We start from the raw sequence: 22,438 nt of genomic DNA on the forward strand, positions 1-22,438 counted from the left end.
ATACAAGTAGCTAAGTATGTTGTTCAACTCATTGCATAACACAGCATGACATTGGCAATTATTGACATTGCGTATAATGTCAATAATTTTTGTCTCAGCGGATTAAATGGTGGATCTGAAGTGGATCAAATACTTGGTGTGTTGGTGGAAAGAAAACAATGTTACTGGGGAGGATTTGCAGCTTATCGTACAATGATTGAAATGTTAATTTCTTTATCTAAAACACTCAAACGTAAGGTTCACATAGTTATTATCTCTGATGATCTGTGACTAATTCTACTGGTACATCAAGTGCTGCAGGTAAATAAATGACATCACCGAAACTGAACATCAAAAACAAAAACAGACGCGTCTTTATGATGTACAATCTTTTGTTAATGACTTATCATCATTTCCGTTTTTTAACCTTTTAAATGCGACGTACATGGTCCTCGGTAACGACAGTAGCCAATCCGGTACTGTGGATGCGAGATATTTTCAGATTGCTATAAAGATAGTTAGGTTTATAAATACATGAACAAAAAAGTGGCGCATATTTAACAACTCTCTTTTTTTCGAAAGACGTCTTTTTTTGTATATTTTGTTGGCTTTACTCAAGCGGGTGGAAATTATCATATTTCCTACTTTTTGTATATGCATTGAATCCAACCTCGTACACTCTGCCAGCTGGCTGCTATTCGGTGTGATAGGAAGGAGGAGGGGCAGCGGGAGTGTGCTGTGTTCTCTCGAGTCTTGTTCAGCCATGTTAGATTTTTCTGCTTTTCACCAACGATGAACGCGGAGCCATGGCCTTGTCATTGAGTGGAGACGATGAGGAATATGATTCAGACTCCGAACAGGTCAGAGCTGATGACTTAACCTAAGTCCAACCTTAGCACATATTGATATGTGATGAGAATGTAAATTTAAGCATGGGATTGAAATAGTATTGTTACGAGAGCTGTGTTTAACCCCCCCCCCCCTATTACCTGAGCATACTGTTGTATCCATGAGCTTTACTGCGCTGTCCTGGCAAATCGAAAGGACAAATATGTGCTCGGAACCCTTATTTAGGGATGAGATGTATTTGTACGCGCAATCGCCAACATTTACTTTGATTTTTAGTTCAACAAACCCGTACACTTGATCAAGCAAAAACTCCGAGCGTCAAAACACAATGTTCTCGTTGGTCACCGTCTATCTGCTGCCACAACTGACCCATTTTGTACTGTCCACCTCTGAAAGCAACCGCATAAGTTTCACACGGTTGTGACATTTCGACCCATGTCACTGGGACCACAATAGCTTGCTGCTACTATTCACTGGCTTTCCAAACGATTTGCGAGGCGCGTTTTCCTCCTGCAAAACTGTGCAGTTCAACCACTTCCTTAAGTTGCACTGTCTTTAAGAAGGCTCCCGAACAAATGTTCTCAAAGCAGGGGCCAAGGAAGGGGGATGGGGAGAGGGAACAATGAAGCGTGTCTCCTTCGGTTGCATGGAGAACACTGGTCCAAATAGAACCGAGTGACCCCCATGGCTATCCGAACAAGTTGCAACGCTGCAGCTCCTTATAAACTGGATGGCACCTGGCTGCTGAGGTGTTCCCACTGCAAGTGTGCTCTAGTGAGAGGACAAACCTGTTTTGAAACGGTGGCAAAAGTGTGTGTCCATGGCATTCATTGGCTTCTCTCCTCAAACATAAAGCAGGTTAAGTGTGTTAACAACTGATCAAAACGAGTTTTTGTGGTTTACACAATGCATAACATCCCTATAGGCGTGGGGTGATATGCTTATTTCCGTATTCCATACTACACGTTGCTGTGATTAGATATAAATAAACATAGCCTACTTATCACTCTTGTATTTGAAATATTCACTCTTGAATAACTACAACCTATTTCTAAACTAATATCTGCTCATGCAAGTGGTAGAAGAACGTCGACTTGAAAGTGCTTTTAGTACAAAAGATTGTTGTCCTGGAAATTAAGGTTCTTTTATGTCGTATTAATGTAAGTTGTGATGTGTAAATCCACAGATATGTATTTGGTAAGGCAAACTGGTTATTGTATCTTCAGATATCAGAGGAAGAATCTGATTTGCAAACTGTATGCTCACAACATAGGGGCAGATATCAGATCAGTCTGATTGGACATTTACCGAGTGATATAATGCAAATGCCATTACATCATAGCCACATCATAAAGTGTTTGGGCTAAGAAAATTTATAGGTCACGTGTTTTATTGCAAAATGCAATTAAGCATGGGTGCTTGACTCCTGGTAATAAGCACAGATACAAATAATGCAGTCTTTTGTTTCCACGTATTGTCAGGTAAGTTTCCCAATGTCGGGCTGAATTAAATTTATCCCTGTTCCTAAACAACACCGTATTATTTCACCTTCTCACCTGTGCACCGTTTTGCCATTGTGTGAAATTATATTAAGTACATGTGAAGAATATTGCTGCCAAAAATATTGTAATGACAGCTGATACCTGAACTGGAGATTGATGTGTTATGTGATTTAAAGATTATTCTGATATTTCATTGGAGCATAGCAAAGCGTCATAAGCAATTTTAAAACGATTCAGTCCCACACTACGACCTTATCTTCATTAATAACCATAAAATCCACTTGTATTCTTTGGCATTCGACTCAGCATGACTTGGATTTGTTCTTGGTTTTACTGTTTGGTGCTTTCTACCGTCTTTATTACCGATTTGTTGTACTCTTTATTGTATATGTTAAATTGCTCCGTATACAGCACTTTGTATGCAGCGATGGCTGTTTGAAAGTGCTCTATAAATACAGTTGAGTTGAGTAAAATAGAACGATTACCTTCTTGAGTGTGTAAATACAAATGTAATCATAAGAAAAAGTAGCTGTGTTTTTGGAGGGCTTATTTTAACTTTCTGCACAAATGTACACAAAAGTCCATCATACAAAATACTCCTGAGGCCAAATATGAATTGTTTCTGTTCAACATGAAGGAACATGTTTTCACTTGATAATCAGGGTAGCAAAAATGATCCGGGTTAAATAACGTCTTTGTTATTGTCAAATGACGCAGCTTTGCTCTTGTTTTAAAGTGGCAGCTAAACACAATGCTTGGTTGTCGTTCACCTGGAATGTCTTGACAGTCAGCTTGACAACTTTTGGCAAAACTCTGGTTTCCCAGTGTGGGCAAACTGGATCACTTTTTCAGACAATTGCATGGCTAACCTGCTGAAGCAGTTTAATGTGTCATTTTTCCACAACAGCCTTTGATACGTTTCACTGAGTGATAGTGATCCGTAAAAGGCAGTTGTATAGATGACTAAATTGTTTCCCAGGCTATTAAATGTCACTCATTTCCAAGAGCTTTAATTACAATCATTACAGTAATAACAAGTACACAAATGAATGCCTCGCGTAAAACATAAATCTCTGCAATATCATTTATCATGCATCCCCGCAGTCCTTAAGAATCGTATCCGCCAGCAGAAAGGCGAGCGTGTTGCCTAGGTAACGTCTCCAGTTGGAAAAGGAGTCTGTGTAATGGCCTGTGATTTGTCTTTTTTTTCCCCCCTTCAGTGATTTACCATCTTTCCATAGCAACCAGAGGGGTATTAAAAGAGATGATAGAAATCCACATGGAGATGATATTTGACTGGTGTGTGTCACAGTTTAGTTACAGCTATGCCTTTTTTTTTAAATTGTTTTGCTGAGTCATTCAATCTCTATGCACTACATCCTGCTCGAGGATAATAGCAGGCTTATGTAACTCATTTACTAGTTAAAATATTGAATAAGGCTAACAAATAGTATTGTGTGGTTGGACTTATAATTTTCAATTCAAATGTTTTTCCTTATTTTATATGTATAATACATATAATATATCTGTATATATCCCTTGTTGTTTATTACTCTTGCAGCAGCGTGCAGCCAATCGTCCAAAGCCCAAGATGGCAACACCTTCGGCTGTTAAACTACCATCCAGTCGTAGCTCATCAGGAGCCAGACGGAGGAGAACACGCTGCCGAAAGTGCGAGGCGTGCATGCGGACAGAGTGTGGGGAGTGTCACTTTTGCAAGGACATGAAGAAGTTTGGTGGTCCAGGCCGCATGAAACAGTCTTGCATTATGAGGCAGTGCATAGCAGTGAGTCACCTGTTTTGTTTTTCTTTTTTCAAATGGCTTGGATAACATTGACAGGGGTGGAAGTCAATTTTATTTGGAACTGTTAGCATTCACCCCCATTAATAAGTGGCAAAGAAACACGTAAATAATACATTTAAGACATACAGAGTACTGATTGACAAAGTACAGTATTCATTTCAAAATCAAATATTTTCTGCTCTGTCTTTTCCATCGCAGCCTGTTTTGCCCCACACAGCTGTATGCGTGGTGTGTAAGGAGGCTGGGAAGGAGGATACACTGGAGGAAGAGGAAGACAAATTCAACTTCATGTTAATGGAATGTTCTATCTGCAACGAAATTGTCCATCCCAACTGCCTCAAGGTACAGAGACGCAGCCTGTGAAAGATACACTCCCACTCAGTCAAATCAGTCATGTGGTGAGTTTAGTTTTACGCCAGGAATGACAAGTCATCATAAACTCACAGAAGTGACTCAGTGGTTTTGACTTAAGCTTCTTGAACATGAACATGTTTGTGTATGATGTCTTGTGAGTGTAATCATTAAATGCTTTCACACTTAAAGTGAGACCTACACTGCAGCATGTGACAAAGTTGAAATGGGTTGTGAAAATGATGCAACGCAGTATTTACTAACATTTAAGCAAAATTATGTCACGCAGGAGACACACTGTCATTAATAGAATAGAAGAGAGTTTGCTGCGAGCGTATCCTTGCTCAAGCAATGCATTCCGTGCAGACTTTTTTACAGTGCGCTCCCATTTTGGTGTTGTGTATCACTGGCAGTTCTTTCCAGTTGTAACACTTCAGACCGCACATCCACTTCTCTTTTACACAAGCTTCACGGTCAAATTCTGCACATTAATGATGGCTGAGGTTTAACTGTTAAACAGACCCACACCACACTCACTTTCACTTCCTTGTGTCAAAGCAAGCTGTACTCTGGGACACTATTAAAACTATTGTCGTTTTAATGTTGCTGTATTTCTCGCTGTTAAGGTGAGTGACGCTTCTGGCGTGGTGAACGACGAGCTGCCAAACTGCTGGGAATGCCCTAAGTGCAACCATGCTGGAAAGAGTGGAAAAGTGAGTACATAGATATTGGGAGGAGGTGGCTTTAGATTGCACACACACACATACGACTACACATACACACACACAAGAGGTAAGATCGGGTCGGATCGGCCTTAAAATGTCAGTCATTGCTTCGGGTTGGGTTTCTCTCTCGCTGACTTTTTTTTAATTTTTATTTTTTTCGAGGCCGTGAATAGTTTTGGCCACGAGAGACGGTGGTTCGCAAAAAAACAGAAGTCGCCTCATCACAACACATACTGTACTAAACTCTTGGAATGACAATTCAAAGAACTCCTTCCAGTCTTTGTCGAGTATCCAACCGTCATTGTTCGTCTTTGTCTCTCTGCTTCTCTCTCTTAAAGTGCCTCACTAGATTCTTAAGGACGTACTGCTGCGGTGGTTTATGGTCCAATTTTCAACTCGTCAAAATGACGGAGGGCCTTAAATTTTCCCCGTCCACTCTTAAAAAAATCCGTCAATGATGGAAAATTGTCGGTTAATGTGTCCTCTTCAGAAACAGAAATATAAAAAAAGTAAATGTTTATACAGTCTTGTTTAACTTGGATTTCGTTACAAAAGGCTTTGTTATCAGAAATCACCCCTCCTCGTCCCGAGTCCTCACAAATAAAATATGAGATGTCGGGTTTGCTTCGGGCTCGGTTGGGCCTGCAAATCAAGCTAAGTGCTCGGGCCGGGTCGGGCTTAAATACCCTCGGGCTGGTTCGAGTCGGGCTCGATATATATGTATATATCTAATATATATATATATATATATATATATATATAAATAATTTTTTTTTTTTTTAGGACCGATCATAGCTCTAACACACACACACACACACACACACACGTGAAGGATGGATCTTATCATTATCCAATCATTGCTTTTTATATTTTTGCAGTTTTATTTATAGTACTACAATACACCTGTCTTTATATATGGTTTAATAGTTAGAATAATATATACAGCTCTTTAATGTATGAGGAGCAATAGGCTAAAGGTATAAAGTTGTCTCGCATGTTTCGCCCCTTTTGGTATTAAAGCAAAAAAGGGGTCCAGGGTTCAAGTACGCCTCCAACCTCCCTGGCTCTCTGCTGAGGGAACAGAAGTCTATGAAGGAGGAGGGGGACACATCTTCTTCAGTCAAGAGAAGACCTGACAGAGAGGAGACACCCAGGCATCGACCCGAGGAGGCTCTTCACCGGCCGCCACCCATGTTGTCCCCTGGTAGCGTTCCCCGACCCCGGCTCGAGGATAAGCTGAGGAAGAAGAGGAAGCTCTTTGATGAGGAGGAGGAAGATGATTTCAGAGGAAAGAAGCAGGTTAGTGTCAAAAGAGCCCCTTCATCCCATTTTGGGAATGTTGGGCCTTCCCTCTAAGTGGCAACAAAACATTGCAGTATTGCTTCAATGTTTCTTTGTGTTCATGTTCTAATTTAGTAACGAATGAATCACAGATTTAATGTGGAGAAACAATTTTACACACATTAAGCCAAAGTAAATTCTGTCTTTTTTTTCCTTCCTTGTAGGAAAGATCCGAAGAACCTTGTTTTTCAAAAATATTGCAGCAAATTAAGATGGAAGAGGATGATGCATATGAGGACGATGATGATGATGGAAGGGAGCTTCATTTCCGGGGTTTTGTAGAGCGAAATGGCCGTTTGGGTGGAGCGGAGGACCTGGCAGATGACAGAGACTATAAGAGTGATCTTTTGAATTCTTCCCTCAAAATGCCTGTTGTGGACAGCGACCACTCCCACTGCAGCTCTCCGCAAGCCGGCCCAAGCAGCGAAGGCGGGAGCGAGACCCAGGAAAAAGGCCCTCGACCCAAAACTCGGCGCAAAAGGCGTTTACCTAACAAGGAGCTAAGCAGAGAGCTCAGCAAAGCACTGAACCAGGAAATTCAGAAAACCGAGGACTGCCTGGCCAATGAAAACCGCCAGCCTCTTAAGGTGGAGCCAGAGTCTGAAAACGAAGAACCCAAGAGGTTGTTCCACAACAGCAATGACATTGGCGAGCAGAGGCCCCACCTTAAGACCAAGGAGATGAATGGCACCCCCTGGGAACTGCGCCACTTCTACCCGAGTCAGATCACTCCGCTGGGCTTCAACAGGAGCACACCAACCACCCGCCCGGTGCCTCCGCGCTCGCCGCCCAAGTGTGTCCAAATGGAACGCCACGTCATTAGGCCCCCGCCAATAAGCCCGCCGCCCGATAGACTACCTCTTAAAGATGGCAAAATGCATGTCCTCCAGCGTGAGGTCTGGATGAAGATATTCAACCACCTCACGCATCAGGAACTATGCTCCTGCATGAGAGTGTCCAAGACCTGGAACAGATGGTAAATGTAACACACAGCGAAGCATGCAATAAAGTATGTGTGGAGGTGCTAATGTTTGGAGAATGCCTGAGGGATACTGTCAGACCTGGAAACGTCCAAGATTTCAAAATCAATTTAAATGTTTACATTTTCAATTGGCAATTAAAAAAATGAGAGAGTGACTCATTATATCGGCTTACAATCATACACAAAAAGCCTAAAATGCAGATTTCCCCACATTTATTTATTTTGCTCAGATATCAATGGTACAAATTTGAAAAACAAGCCTCAGAACTGGGTTAGATTTTGATGTATAATTTGACGTGTTCATGCGACCCAGACGTTTGGTAACAAGCGTCAGGAAAGAGCCATCAGTCTTGGATGAGAATTTGGTATTTATTGGAACAAAACGTTTTCCTCTTGTGGAGGAAAATGTAAGAGTTGCTTTCACCACTGTTTCATGTCCACATGCAACACCCGATGTGGACTAGTACATTTTGGGGCATTTAAGCACTTCGACAACACCATTATTTGCATCCTTTTGTCAACCATTGTGCAATGGTGTGAGAAAAACTGTCGACAAATGGGTTGTTTGGAAGCGCTTGGCTAAATAAAGTCTGGTGTAAATAAATAGACCACACCCAAGGCAAACGTTCATAAACCGGTTCTGACCGCAGCAATGGCACACTGTATCTTCTGTGTCAGACGGAAAGCACGAAGCCAATTACAATAAGGTTTGAAAACACTTTTGACCCTGGTATAATATGGCTGATGGATCATTATATTTTTACTGATTGTGGTATGGCAGCCAAGCTAACCTAGCTGTACTAATGCTCTTTGTCAAACTTTCAGGTTATGAAAACATGGCTAATTAACGAGTAAAATGAAACCCAATTCTTTGTACCGTTCGTCCATTTGTCAATGAAGTCTTTTTTTATCTGAGCCCCAAATGGAAATGTGAAAAATCAGGCAAATATTAATTTCACTTTTTTTTCTTTTTCAGTTGCTGATTGAAAATGAAAGCAGCACAAAATAGAAAGGTTTTGGCTAGCAGGACATCATTAGGTCCATATGACATGAACGAAATGACTAAATCGGCATTTTTCAGCTCCAAACCTGAACCGCTTGGTTAAAAACATGGCTGAACTGTAACCAACTCGATAGACAAACGCATGCATGTTTCTGCCAATTACACTGACATTTCGTCAAGAAGCCCTGATGGTTCGGAATCACCCAGTCTTTTTGTTGCACTGTGCCAGAATCATCAAGCCGAACAGTAGAAACCAGGCTTAGCCTTTAACCTGTTCCAGTTGAACCAGTTTACCAGGTGTTTAACACACTCATCATCAAATTCAGCCATTTGTCAGCAAATACTTGGGCTGATGGGGACTGCCTCATGCACTAACTGTGATGCATGTTGAGGCCAGGATCCACACCACTTCGCACCGCAACTGTCTGTTTCTGATGGCCAGGTGCTGCGATAAAAGACTCTGGACAAAGATCGACCTGAACCGCTGCACGTCCATCACGCCACTCATGCTGAGCGGAATCATTCGGCGACAGCCACTCTCTCTGGACCTCAGCTGGACCAACATTTCCAAGAAACAATTAAGCTGGCTGATTAACAGATTGCCAGGTACCTACCTTATCACCGGGCGTTGCTATTTGCCCGTTAAGATACAGACCTTTTTTTTCCCCCCCAGTTTGACTCTACCTCAGTGCGCTAAAAGTGTTGCTGTTTCTGTCAGGTCTGCGAGTGTTAAAGCTATCGGGGTGTTCGTGGGCGGCTGTATCTGCACTCTGCACCTCCAGCTGCCCACTACTACGAACGCTGGACGTCCAGTGGGTGGAAGGGCTCAAGGACGCACAGATGAGAGATCTCCTGTCACCTCCCACAGACAACAGGCCGGGTAACTTGGAACTCACAAAGTGAACCAATCCAAGTGTCTAGTTTAATTACAGCAATTGAAATGTATCTTCATATATAAAAAAGGAATATCTACAAAGCATTTCATTCATTTCACCAAATAACTTATGCAGGGAGATAAGGGGATATCTTCACGCAGTCAGTGCTAATCACGTTGTTTACGTGAAGTTTAGAATATCAATACAATACATCTCAATTTAGATGGCTCTTTCACAACAGCTGCAGCTGTAGCAAAATAATAATAAAATAAAGATAAATGTACATTTATCATCTTGTCAATTATATTTCGCCATTCATGGTCCGTGTCCCCATGTGGTCGCCATCGTCGATTGAAGTCAGTCGGTGAACTCTGGGTCTTATTTTTTATTTTTATTTTTTTGTTCTGACTTCGCAGCTTGGACCTCCCAGCTCAAAGGGCCATTCCAGTCCGCCTTTCCTCTAATTTAATCTGTCATAGGGCTGAGCGATATAATTCAATATCAGCATATATCGCAATAGACACCTGATCAAAAGCAATAAAAATGTGCTTGAATCTTGTTGTAACCCGGAATGAAAAGTGGCTAATAATGGATATGGAAAAATGTTGTGACTGAGCATAAAGTAATGACTTTACTGGACTAGCTAGAAATTGATCTGACATTTTTTTTCTTTAATTCCCCTCTCCCTCTACAGCAGAGGTAGGGAACTCATGGTTCCTCATCAGCAAGCTCTGTCGGAGCCTGAAACAATCATGATCAATTGAATCGGGTGTGTTGAAGTCGGGAGTGCACTAAAATAGGCAGTATATGGCTCTTGAGGAACCGGAGTTCCCGACCCCTGCACCACAGTGTAACTCCGGACTTGCTTGAAACTTGAAAGTTCAGACTTGAGACTTGGCTTCGACTTGCACATGTGTGACCCACTTCCACGCCTGCTAACTTGTACCTTTAGCATATACCGTAAGTAGTAGTGACTGAACATGTCTATGTGCGTGTCACTGATGGACAGGTCAACTGGATAACCGCTGCAAATTGCGAAATGTGGAGGATCTACGTCTGGCAGGCCTGGACATCACTGACACATCCCTACGGCTCATCATTCGCCAGATGCCTCTGCTTTCCCGGCTGGACCTGAGCTACTGTAACCACGTCAACGACCAGTCAGTCAACCTGCTAACAGCGGCGGGGACCACCACTCGAGACTCACTCACAGAAATCAACTTGTCAGGTTAGGACAGCAGCCAAGGAGGTTGATCCGGGTTGTTAGCTACACTAGTTACTTACATTACTCCACTAGCTGGCTCACACCTCGTAAGTCACTAAATTAAGTTTCTCTCATATACGTACAATGTAGTCAGTGTTGCCATGTTTAGAACAGGAAGGCCTGGAGATCGATCCTGGCCATTTTCTTGCGGAAGATTCAGCCGCCATATGATAGAATGCGTTTCCAGAGCACGATCAGAGAAGCTTCAAAGAAACACAGGGGTCTTGGAAATTTTGAACGTTCTAGAAACATTGATTTATTTCAGTCCTTACATTCAAACGTAAAACACACACAGATTCACTGTGCACTTGCCAATTAGAGGTACTTTTCAGAATTCCAATTCCTACCTCATTTCTATAATAGAAATAAAATGTTGATTATGTATTGAGATGGGGAATTTGGGATTATCATTGACTGTAAGACATAATCATCAAAATGAGAAAACAAAATCATGAAACATTTCTCTCTCCAGTGTAGTAATCATATATATACACTGCATAGGAGTTTCACTGTTTGAATTGAACTACTGGAATAAATTAAGGTTACTGCAATTTTGTAGTTATTGAAATGTGCCTGTTGGTCTTTTAATCATGATTACCAAATGTGTCCAGCTACGTCTTGTTGAAAGGCGCGTCTTTAAAATTTTCTTCAAAGTTAGTTCAGAATTCGGTTAGCACCTTCACATTGAAAGCATGTAGTTTGTCCTCTGCAGACTTTCTTTGACATACCAAATTCACAGGGAATGCATAAACGATATTAAACCCAAAAGCAGATTCAGGCAAAGTGAACATACTACAGAAAGATTAATAACAAGTCAAATGACCATGTAGTAATGAATACCCACTAAAAAATATAATGAATCGCATAAATGGATTTATGCAAGGTGTAACAGTACTTGAGTTCATGTAGTTCAGTTAGATTAGGACAAATCTACCAGTCAAATATCAGATTGTTTTGCCTTCTCCGAATACAAATTCACTCATTAGTGTTCTTTCTTCCCCAACTAGTTTGTAACCGGGTCACCGATCATTCCCTGAACTTTTTCAAGCGTTGCGGGAGCATCTGCCAGATTGACCTTCGCTTCTGCAAGCAGGTGACCAAGGCGGGCTGCGAGAGGTTCCTCGCTGAAATGTCTGTGAGCGTCCCGTTTAGACTGAAGGAAGATAAATTGCTGCAGAAGACCAGCTAGTTCATAAGAATCAAATAGATAGAATGACAATTTGCACTTAATTGGGATGTTTTTCTTTTTATACTGGGCCTGCAGTAGATCTCTTAAACCAGGGGTCCCCACCCGCTGGTCCGCGGACCGATACCGGTCCGCAGGGCATTTGGTACCGGACTGCACAGAAAGAACTTGCCTTAATTCCGTTTTATTTCGGAATACGAAAAATGTTTTATTTTAAAAAATTATCGGATTCTCCATTACATCTTCTGTGTCACGCTTGACTCACGTCGAACCACGCTTCTCCGTTACGTGACCGATTACGCTAAAAACAAAACGTTGGAGGTCGCAAAATGAGATAAAAAACTGCTGGCGATCGCAAATGACTGCAGTCTCAAAAGTACGTTCGAGAAAACTGGATTAAAGTTATGGCTGAATACTCTGAGATCGCCACAATAGCACTGTTGCTTTTTCTGACATCCTACCTGTGTGAGGTGGAGGGTTTCTGCAGCAACGGCGACACTAAAACAAAATTACGAAGTAGACTGGACATAAACCACACACTTGAGGTGTCATTGTCTATTACGCCGAGATGGGACCGTCTAGTCGCAGAAAATCAAGCTCGGGGCTGTGGTGAGTCGTCATTTTCATGCACTTTCAATTTGCGTTGTATCGTATTTTGAAGGCATTAAACATTACCATAGCGATCAGTGTTGCGGCCAGATTAGACGCTCCTTGTGTTTATTATTATATTTCGAAAACACTACAGTTTTGATGCAGCTCATACCATATTTTGTTGTATTAATCCGCCACATTTTAAATGCCGGTCCCTGAAAATATTGTCTGACATAAACCGGTCCTTGGGGCAAAAAAGGTTGGGGACCCCTGTCTTAAACGATGTCACAATTAAAATAATCAAAAGACTGAGGACCAGAGCAAGACAGAAAAAACTAGCATGTGTTTGTGTTGAGATCGTAGTTCTCTTATATATATATATATATATATATATATATATATATATATATATATATAGTAAGCGGAATCTGACTGTATGTATGTATATATATATACACACACACACACACACACAGTGTATGTGTATATAGTATATAATATATATATATTGTCCGTAACCGACAGTTCGGTTGTTTTGATTTTGTTCCTTAAATATTTGAAAGCAGTATTTTTATACAAACATGAGTTTACAGTCTGTCCACTCTTGCTTGGGAGCTAAATTTCGGGGTACGGCAATCCAGTGTGCCACTCCAACTTAGTGACATTGTACAAATTCTCTTCCTTACTCGGGCCTAAAAATCTTTTTGACATGGGGACACTTAAAAATCACGTGAAACATAATTCATTGTACATACAAATATTGCTATGCTATAGTTCCTGGACATCTCGGATGTATTTCAATAATGGAGTAAACAAATGTCACACTCCTGCCTCATTTTCAGCTTCAGTTACAATTTTCTTTTTGTAACAGTTTGAGTGTTGTGGTTTATGGGGTTCCCTGACATTTAAGCATTTATTTATTTTTTACTACAGCTTGTATTTATTTGTGTGCTGAACAACTGGTCTTCGGAATAGCCATCTGAAAGAGCTAGGTCAAATGACATTTGCAAATATTTTTGGACAAAGTTGTTAGGCTTCTTAATAGTGGCTCTGGTTTAATGGTCAAGCCAGTTGCAGGAAGCTGTCTGAACACATTTAGCACTGATTTCACTGATGCAATGAAAGCTACATATCTGGTTCTGCACACCGGTTCAAATGATCAATTTATCTACATTACCTGTGTAAATAACATGTTTAAATGGCGCAATGCAGTTGATGTTGTGTGTACAGTATTTTGGGATGTATTGTGCTGTGATTAACCTGCTATCGCCTCAGGTGAATGTGATAATGTTTATATTTGTAAATTCAAAAGCTCAGTGCTAAGATGCATTAAAAGACTTCCATTTGTACCATGAAGTTGTCTATTCTCTGCCGTAAGAACTTGTCATCCTCACACGTTTCGCATGAATCAATGTACTGAAAGGAAACTACAGTAATCCCTCGTTTATCACGGTTAATAGGGACCAAAACCACCCGCGATAAACGAAAATCCGCCAAGTAGAGTCCAATAAACATACAGGTTTAAAAAAAAATTTTAAGTCCGCAAACGGTCCGCGAGAAGCTGCAAAACAGCGAGTCACATAGAGCAACATATATAGTACTGTACTCCATGTATATGGATTTTTTTTAAATGAATGTTTGAAAAAAAATCTGCAATGCACTGAAGCCGCAATAAACGAACCGTGAAATAGCGAGGGATCACTGTACACACGTGTGAGATATATTTACACAGTATGTAGAGTGTATATATATATATATTGTATATATAGCTCTTTATTAAAATAAAACATTCGCACAATAAATCAGAGCAGGAAAAGCGTGTCCTGCTCTGATGCGGTTCATGAAGGAAACGTTGATTCGAATGGCAGAAATCTTGTGATTTTTTTTGTGCCAGTAAGGTTCAAAGAGGTTTGCACACATTTGGAGAAAAACGTATATTTGTATATTGTGTAAATAAAACGTATATTTATCTCATATTTGAGATAAAGGTGGAAAGGGTACCCAAATATGTTCCAACAGGGACAAGATTACCTGTCAAAAACTCCAAGGGTTGTTTAAAATTATTTTACTTGGCACAAGTTAAATCAAATGGGGGATATGTGTGTGTGTGTGTATATATATATATATATATCTCATGTGCAATAATTTATGCAAATATGAATTAGTACATCATTTTTGTATGCCTATATCCATTCATCTTCACTACTGTGAATTATTCAGTTAATTGATTTGACTTGAGAAAATAAATTACTTTATTTCACAAACCGTAAACAAAAACAAATGAACATTCTGTTATATCCACAGTTTGACTCGAAAAAGTTGATAAGATGACTAGCACCGATTTTTGTCTCATGCTGAGACAGAAGTGGCGGCGAAGACCAACTATTGCTGTAATGACAGACCTAAATTTAGAATCTCAATGTTAATGCATTTTGATTAAAGCATATACTGTACTACAAATCAGTTAAAAACAAATCATTGTCCATCACCAACCCCTACTGTGATTTCTAATCATCTTACTTGAATGTCATCTGGTTAGTGGCCTACATTACGTATTGGAGAATTGCTAAACATCCCATCTCAGCCGCCCTACTACTGCTGCTATTAAGCCACAAACTCGCCCACTAAGAGTGGAAGATAAGTGATGGGTGAGGAGCATTAAATCGCACCTATTATTTGGCACCATGTGCGTACCGTCTTGTCAGAGTGTGCGTCCTTGTTATTACTAAGTTTTGTAGTCACTTGTAGCAGTTGTGTAATGAGGTCCTGTGTTAACACAAGACTGGCTACACTTTGTAGGCAGAACCGAGGCAAAGGAGTGCACCCAGATTCAACATTCTTTTTGTTGTAAAATAGACAGAGACATGTTTACGTCAGGAATGATTCTTACGAGAACAGCAAAAACGTCCATGTGTGCAAATCAGGTTAAAAAAGAAGGGCCGCGACAAACTTGAAACACGAACAGAAAGGAATTGAGAGGATGCGATGGCCCTGGTTGATTTAAGAGACCATCTGAGTCAAAGTTGCTGCGTTGAAGCTGAAGTGAGCGTAGGTGTTGCATCAGGATTTGAAGACGTGCACGGCCCTAACGACGTACTGCCTGCAGATGGGGCACTCGCTCATCCTCTTGCCACACTTGGTGCAGGTCACCATGTGGCCGCACTCCAGCAGAACGCAGTCGATCACAGCATCCATGCAGATCCTGCAAAGGTTTTCGTCGAGGAACATCTGTGGAACTCTCTCACCGTCTGCAAAAAAGAAAAAAAAGGGACGGGGGTCGACATATATGAAATGTAAATGCTTTGTTCGTCTTGTTTAATGAGGAGTTGGGGTCGTAATTTGGTTGATAATAAATTGGAAAAGACAGAAACACCACATTACAAAGATGGAGATGATAGTACAGTACTATACTGTGGTAGAATTGCCCCCTGCTGGTTATATTAAAGAATGCACTTGGAATTGAAAACCTCATGGATTTGAAATTTGCGTGTGCAGCAGTGACTATAGACAGGGAGTAGACATGGATTACTGTACTCACAAAAAGTTAGGGATATTTAACTTTCAGGACGAGCCTAAAATGCATTCAAACCTTTACAGGTGAACTTAATGTGACTTTCGCTAAGGTTTTGAATGCACGTCCAAATGATGTTGCAGTGCCTTTTGCACAAGTAACTATTCTCTAACGAGGAGATCAAAGGCAAAATTCACAACAGACGTTTGATCCTTGGAACGACCAAAACATGTCCTGGTTGTTACGATTTTTTGGCAAAATTCACAACAGACATTTGATCCTTGGAACGACATAAACATGTCCTGGTTGTTGCGATTTTTTTGTGGTGGTGTACCACCCACCATTGTCTTTTTGTTTCAATGAATTATTTTAGATGAGGAACTCCCGAGGGCATCCTTATGTTTAAATGTCCTATTTTCATGACGTGATGTCACTGTAGCGTGAACGTTTTACAGTTTCCATAAATTTCACCAAAAAGCCAGATATCCCTTTTTGTGAGTAGTGTACATTCCATGATTAGCTTTGCAAAAGCTAACAAGATGACTTATGTTTGACTGTGAATTCAATGTGGCAGGAACATCACAAAGAGGACAATTTAAAATAATGTTTCAATTAGCCTTCTTGTGGGGAAAAGCAAGACAATATGCTTTACGCAAGTAAACCAGAGACCTTTGCAGTTAATTGCATTCTGCCCGAAGGAACTACATGCAGGAGTTTCACCAAAAGGGATGCGGTGGGAATACGCATCAGTGGGGTTGATAATGATGATGAACAGAACAGATGCAGTTTATAAGATGACAGAGCACATCGAGGAGACCACCTTACCTCCAATGGCCCCATTGTAGATAGGAGGGGGGAAGGCCACCACTTAAGTGTGGAAGAATTAAAGTAAGAGAAATTGGAGCATGATTAAGAAAAAAAAAACATAAGTGTATATAGGTTTTAACCATACAGTCCAGCAAGTGTGGTTAAAAGCAGAGTATGCATATTCTGGACAATTAAGTGCTTACCTTTGGTTACAGTACTGCTCACATTTTCTACTGCAAGAAAGAAAGGAAATGAATCACAGATATCGACCACCTGTACAAGAGCAACAATGAAGTGACAGCATGAAAACTGCTTATATAAATCAATACGGTTGGCTACGAATATGTATTCCATGTCGCATGGGATATACTAAAAACAAATCGCACATTACAATCATAAAATGACTGTTAAAACTGTGTGGACAACTAGCCGTAAAAATCAGGTTTGAGAAGGAGTCTGATTTGAATCAGATATGCCTGGATTCTGAATGCAGCCATCGTGCCTATTTTAGAAGTCTCCTCAAAAAAGAAAACAGCTCATAGACAGCATTAGTGGTTATTGAAACTTTGCCTTTTTAAAACCATGGTAAACCATCAAACCAGTAATTGGTCCACGCGCACCTGATCAATTCTATATGAAATTTCGCTCTTTGCAGGGTGGCTGGGTTAGGGACCAATCCCCTGGGAATTGTGTGGATGCTCTGTATTGTATTTAGTTGCAATATCACCAGTAGAAGCCAGATATCGCATAACTGTTTATGGTGCCCTATAATATGACGAGAGTAGGTAGGCCTCATCATTGTTTCGCAGACTTGGAATGAAATGCAGGACAAACATAATAGATAAATAAACTTGAAATATTGAATGAGTTGATTTTTCAAAAAAAATTGCACAATATTAATTCTGCACTTAATGGTGGTTTGCTGTTAAGCAATTTTGTGCCATCCTTGAAAGATAATTTTTGCAATGAGAGGCCTTTGTAATGTAAAAAAAAAAAAATTATATTGTCCATAATTAAAATAACATACATCTAGTTAAGAAGTGTGCGTTCCTGTGTGGCCACTATGTATCACTGATGAAAAAGTGTGACTCTCTGTCGTTGAAGTTGCTGGCCTCATAATATTTTGTGTCCTACTTCGTTTTTATCGTCTAGTTGAAAACATACAATGGCAATGACATGTTAGGCTGATAATAGTCGAATAGAAACAAGACTTTCTCAACCTAGCCTATTACAGTACATGTTCAGTAATCATGAGTTTGATTCTGAGCAACCAAATGAACACCCACATGATTTCCTGTTCTCCTCTGTTTCTCTGTAGAGTCTGCCGACCCGCTCCACCAGCTCCCACTTCTCACAGCACCCTGAATAGTTGACAAAGTTCCTGGCCAGGATCTCCTTCAACTGCCTGACAGAGAGGCCCTCGATGTCACTCACATTGGAGATGTCCGAAAGAGACGCTCGGAGCAGACGCCGCGTCTGAGGGCTCGTCTAAAGTAGCACAAGGCTCGAGTCAAACAGTAATAACCCTTTTCCACATAATTAACATCAAACCACATTGCTCTTGTGATGTGTTGCAATAGAAAATGCCTTCAATCTCAGAAACCTGGAACTGCACTAAATAGACATGCTCACAAAAGATCATCGCTCCGATTACCTCAGGTGTGTGTTCACTGGGGTCCAAGTTGAGAAGTGACACTGATGTGGCATCACCGATGTCCTGCATCAGAACAGAAAGAGAACATTCCTTTTCAGTACATGCAAAGGAACAGAGAGCATACTGACGAGCTAAATTAGTCATTCTTAGTTGGGAAGCATGATACCTTGAGCACAATGGCACCCTCCTCCTTTTAAGGAAGGCTAAGTAAGGCTAAGTAGTCCCAAAGCTGTTCACATAATTCTAGTGGATCTGTCAACTTCGATTGGTTCAATTTCCATTTACCTCTCTTTCAAAGTTGGTGATTTTTTTTCAGAATCATATCTGTGTTGAACCTTAATGTAATGACATTTCTGTGTGTACACTGTATTGATGGTTAGTGCACCTATATGTATGTATATAGTGTGTTACGTGTGTGTGTTACGTCTTGTTGGACCTGACAGAGAGGAACCCATGTGTTAAAAATGTAACCATAAGCGTGAAATATATCAATATTGAGGTGTATTTTGCAGCTCATGCATTTTTCAAAGCTCAATAAATAAATTACAATACTAGCAATCAAGCCACTCACATAAAATTAATGAAGCCTTCCTTTAACTGATGTATGGACTATATACTGTATATCCCAATAAACAATACCCAATTCATTACAGTGATTATGCAGTCGGGAATATGTGATTGATTCCGAATACTACGTTTGTCTTCAATTTATCAGAGTTAATAAAAAAGGTATTCATCTACTAACCCGGTTGCTGTCAGAACTATCACTCCTGCTGAGAGGTTCCGCCTGAGAGGCAGCAAGTGGAGACAGCTCTGAGGCAGACTGTGTGGTCGAAGGTGGTGGAGTATACATGGAACGAGAGTGGAGACTACTTGTGTCAGGCTCCTGCTCCTGCTCCTCCTCTTCTTCTTCGTCCTCCTCTTCCTCACTGCCTTGGTGACAGAGCACCAGGTCCACCAAGTCTTCTTTTTCTCTGCATGTGTCGGTGGGGACATTATGAAGCAACAAGTACTGTCGCAGGTCCCTGACCCTTAGTCGCATTAGCCGTGGCCGATGGAAGGCTGTTGCCTTCAGCAAATGACACGTGGCACAGATGCGCACATTCTCGAGAGGCATGGAACACAGAGAGCAGAAACACTTCTTGCAGTCGCTGCAAATGTGCTGAAGGGAAAATATAGCAGAGAAAAAAAAAGCCATTGGAAATTAGACATTCTAGGCATTTAATGGTGTTTAAAAGTTGCTGCATTAAAAAAAAACAACAACCTGCATTTGGACAAAAAAAAGGAATAAAAATAAAGGTGATATTTAATGAGCCCTGCAGAAGCAGAACATCTGTTCAAGATGTTCATGCACAGAAACAGCAGGTTGCATGATTTTAACTGACAAAGATCAAAAAGTAACACATGCATGGATTGGGATTCCATTGGCACGCGAGCGAGACAAGCTCGAGGTCTTGACATAAGGAGACCCTCTGCCATAAATTAACATGAGCACTGAGTTCGAGGCAAGGGGGTGGGGCGTGTTTTAGCATCTGCTTCAAGAATCAGCTGGGACCACACCGTGCTTCCAATTAAAACAAATCTGCTGGCATCTTGGTGTAAACGAAATGGACTTTAACCCATTAAACCTTAGCTCTAAAACAAAAGAAGAGGATTTGTAAGCATTATGATTTTTGTCTTATTCACATCCATGACATTAAAACTGATATGATGACATGCATTATGGTTTATGCTGATAAACACTGAAGCCTACAACTTTTTAAATAAAGGTTAATTGCATATGAATAGCAATTTGCACTACACTTGTATGTAATGATTAGTAATTCGCTTCACAGGCCACTTAAAATTGAGTCGTATATCGAAATAACATTAAATTTGAAAAAAAAAAACAATGTCCAAAATCAAATATTGAAACGTCACTTTTTCAATGTGGTCTGAAATATTGTCTCTTAAAAAACACACATCTAACACTGGGAAATCAATTATTTGAGCAAAAACTGACGTGCTAGGTTCACTTGTCGCGTCTTGTCAAGTTTTGTGTACTTTGCTCCTCACATGTACTCAATAAACAAACATGCCATCAAAAGCCCCTGGTGTGGTACCTACCTTCCTCCTGAAGACCGAGAACGCCAGACCACAGGACTTGCAAACTAGGCTGGGAATTCCTGAGCTAGTGGGAGGGTATGTAGAGTATCCTGCACTGGGGGCGAACCTGAAGGGTCCAGCACCTGCCCCGAAGCCTGGCTGCTGACCTCTGACGGCTCCGGTACCCATAACTTCATTCAGCAGACCGCAGCATGAAGCCCACACTGACGAGGCTCCTGCCTAATATTTTAAGAAAGCACGTTCAGTTCAGATTAACTTGTATTTTCTTGAGTATATTTTCTTAAATTCGAGGAGGGAACAGAATATGTCCCCGTGAGTGAATATCTGCTCAATGAAATTTAAGAGGAAGAAATATGCAGTACCATTAATTTAGCTTCACAACCAAAAGCAACACCATTTAAATATTTACATTTACACACAGAACGAGATGTTTGTGGCAGGGAAAAGACACCCTTTGGTGTCACTGGCAAGATAATCATGTAAACCAACACTGCATTCGCTCTGGTTAACATCAGGATAAAGTGGCCACCGATGGCTCGGGTTACATTGCTAAGGTTAGCTGGATGCTAGCAACCATCAAAGCAGGAAACGAAGCTGAGAATTAAACGAGAGTTAAGTGAAAAGGCACCTTCATTGCCGCTCCGGAATGTCTACTGCGAATGGGCAGGTTGACGGTGTATTCATTGCAAGGTGGGCGTCTGTTGGTAAACTGCTGAACTGTCCAACGGTGTCTTGGCGTGATTACGCTGCACAGTGCCAGCGAGCGTTCGGGATTCTTCTTCTGTTTCGTTACGTGGCCACAGACACAACAAGACAGTTATTTATCGCCATCAACCGGAAAGGTTGAACTCGTCCTTGCTCTGTAATACGTATTTGCTGTAAGCATACAGTATCACCATACACGAAACTGTTCATATATCCATTTTCTAATTTCTGATCATCACAAGGGCCACGGGCGTGCTGGAGCCGACCCCAGGTGTCTTCGGGTAGTAGGGTTGTCAGCCAATCGCAGACTAAGCTGTTCAGTAACTTGATTGTGTAAAAAACCTGGACTGTGTTCTCGCCGACAAAGACTCTAATTATTACTGCGTGTGTTCTAAGTATTATGTGATAGCTTGTAGCATAAACTGTGTTTTAATGGCTAATTTAATGTGTGAGAGCTTCCATTTTACCCATGGATTTTGTTTTACAAAAATAGCTCAATTAGGCCCGATTAAAAAAGTTAAATACAAAGTACATTTTTCTTTTACAGTTTTGAGAAAATAAAATAGTATAGCATTTTAGAAATCGTGGCAATATAATTCAACATTGTAACCTTTTCTCCCCACAACCCGATAGGGGTGATGATTTTAGTTCATGATTATAATATGCGGTGGGCCAGTTTAAAAAATGCATGCAGCGATCCGCAAATGGCCTCGGTGACGGACAGACCCCAGACATCAAGTGACAGTCGACAAAGTGCACTAAATTAATGGCCCTCACTAATACTAGTACAAATACTGCAATTAGAATAATCAAAAACAACCTACTGAATAACTTTTAATTTGACGATTAAAAAGGTTTGATCCTATTTTTATTACGGGATATTTATCATCGAATTATCAGTGTTATGAGAAATACTGTATAGGTAACTAACAGTGGTCAGAGTATTATTAGAATAGACTTCTTTGGAGGCTAATTTCACCGTGGTAATTCTCAGCATATGCATACACGAGACTTCATAATTTTTTACCGTATGGTCAGCAAATTGTTTTTGCAAATGTATGTCAGTCCCATACAACCAAATACAATAAATACGACTATTTGTGGATTTTTTTCAACATTAAAAAATTATATGTAACCAGGTTAACCTTATTTAGACGTTTGTAGTGAAGGCTTACTTGTTTAACAAATGTAGCACTGTCACTA

At 40.7% G+C, this 22,438-nt stretch overlaps 2 protein-coding genes across 5 annotated transcripts; one reads left to right on the forward strand and one right to left on the reverse strand.

Annotated features, from left to right (window-relative positions):
* The first annotated feature begins 671 nt into the window (after positions 1-671).
* kdm2ba (lysine (K)-specific demethylase 2Ba) lies at positions 672-13,808 on the forward strand. Of its 3 annotated transcripts, none has more exons than XM_052069183.1 (10): positions 672-839; positions 3,892-4,116; positions 4,333-4,476; positions 5,112-5,198; positions 6,222-6,509; positions 6,716-7,527; positions 8,979-9,142; positions 9,255-9,416; positions 10,421-10,639; positions 11,683-13,808. In XM_052069183.1, the coding sequence occupies exons 1-10, from the start codon at positions 786-788 to the stop codon at positions 11,862-11,864; spliced, it is 2,337 nt and encodes a 778-aa protein (XP_051925143.1). In that variant the 5' UTR covers positions 672-785; the 3' UTR covers positions 11,865-13,808. The 3 variants fall into 3 exon arrangements, with proteins under 3 accessions (XP_051925143.1, XP_051925145.1, XP_051925144.1); XM_052069185.1 differs by having other exon boundaries at positions 6,231-6,509; XM_052069184.1 differs by having other exon boundaries at positions 675-839; positions 3,895-4,116.
* A 397-nt stretch (positions 13,809-14,205) lies between these two features.
* On the reverse strand, positions 14,206-21,342 carry rnf34a (ring finger protein 34a). 2 transcript variants are annotated; one of them, XM_052069186.1, is made up of 8 exons: positions 21,159-21,342; positions 20,531-20,749; positions 19,170-19,586; positions 18,425-18,487; positions 18,057-18,258; positions 16,974-17,003; positions 16,789-16,830; positions 14,206-15,700 (listed from the first exon to the last, which is right to left on the reverse strand). In XM_052069186.1, exons 1-8 carry the CDS (start codon positions 21,162-21,164, stop codon positions 15,513-15,515), a joined length of 1,167 nt encoding a protein of 388 aa, XP_051925146.1. In that variant the 5' UTR covers positions 21,165-21,342; the 3' UTR covers positions 14,206-15,512. The 2 variants fall into 2 exon arrangements, with proteins under 2 accessions (XP_051925146.1, XP_051925147.1); XM_052069187.1 differs by lacking the exon at positions 16,789-16,830 and having other exon boundaries at positions 21,159-21,335.
* Between the last annotated feature and the right edge of the window lie 1,096 nt (positions 21,343-22,438).

Source organism: Hippocampus zosterae, chromosome 6 (genome assembly GCF_025434085.1).
Source record: "Hippocampus zosterae strain Florida chromosome 6, ASM2543408v3, whole genome shotgun sequence".
NCBI classification, from domain to species: Eukaryota; Metazoa; Chordata; class Actinopteri; order Syngnathiformes; family Syngnathidae; genus Hippocampus; species Hippocampus zosterae.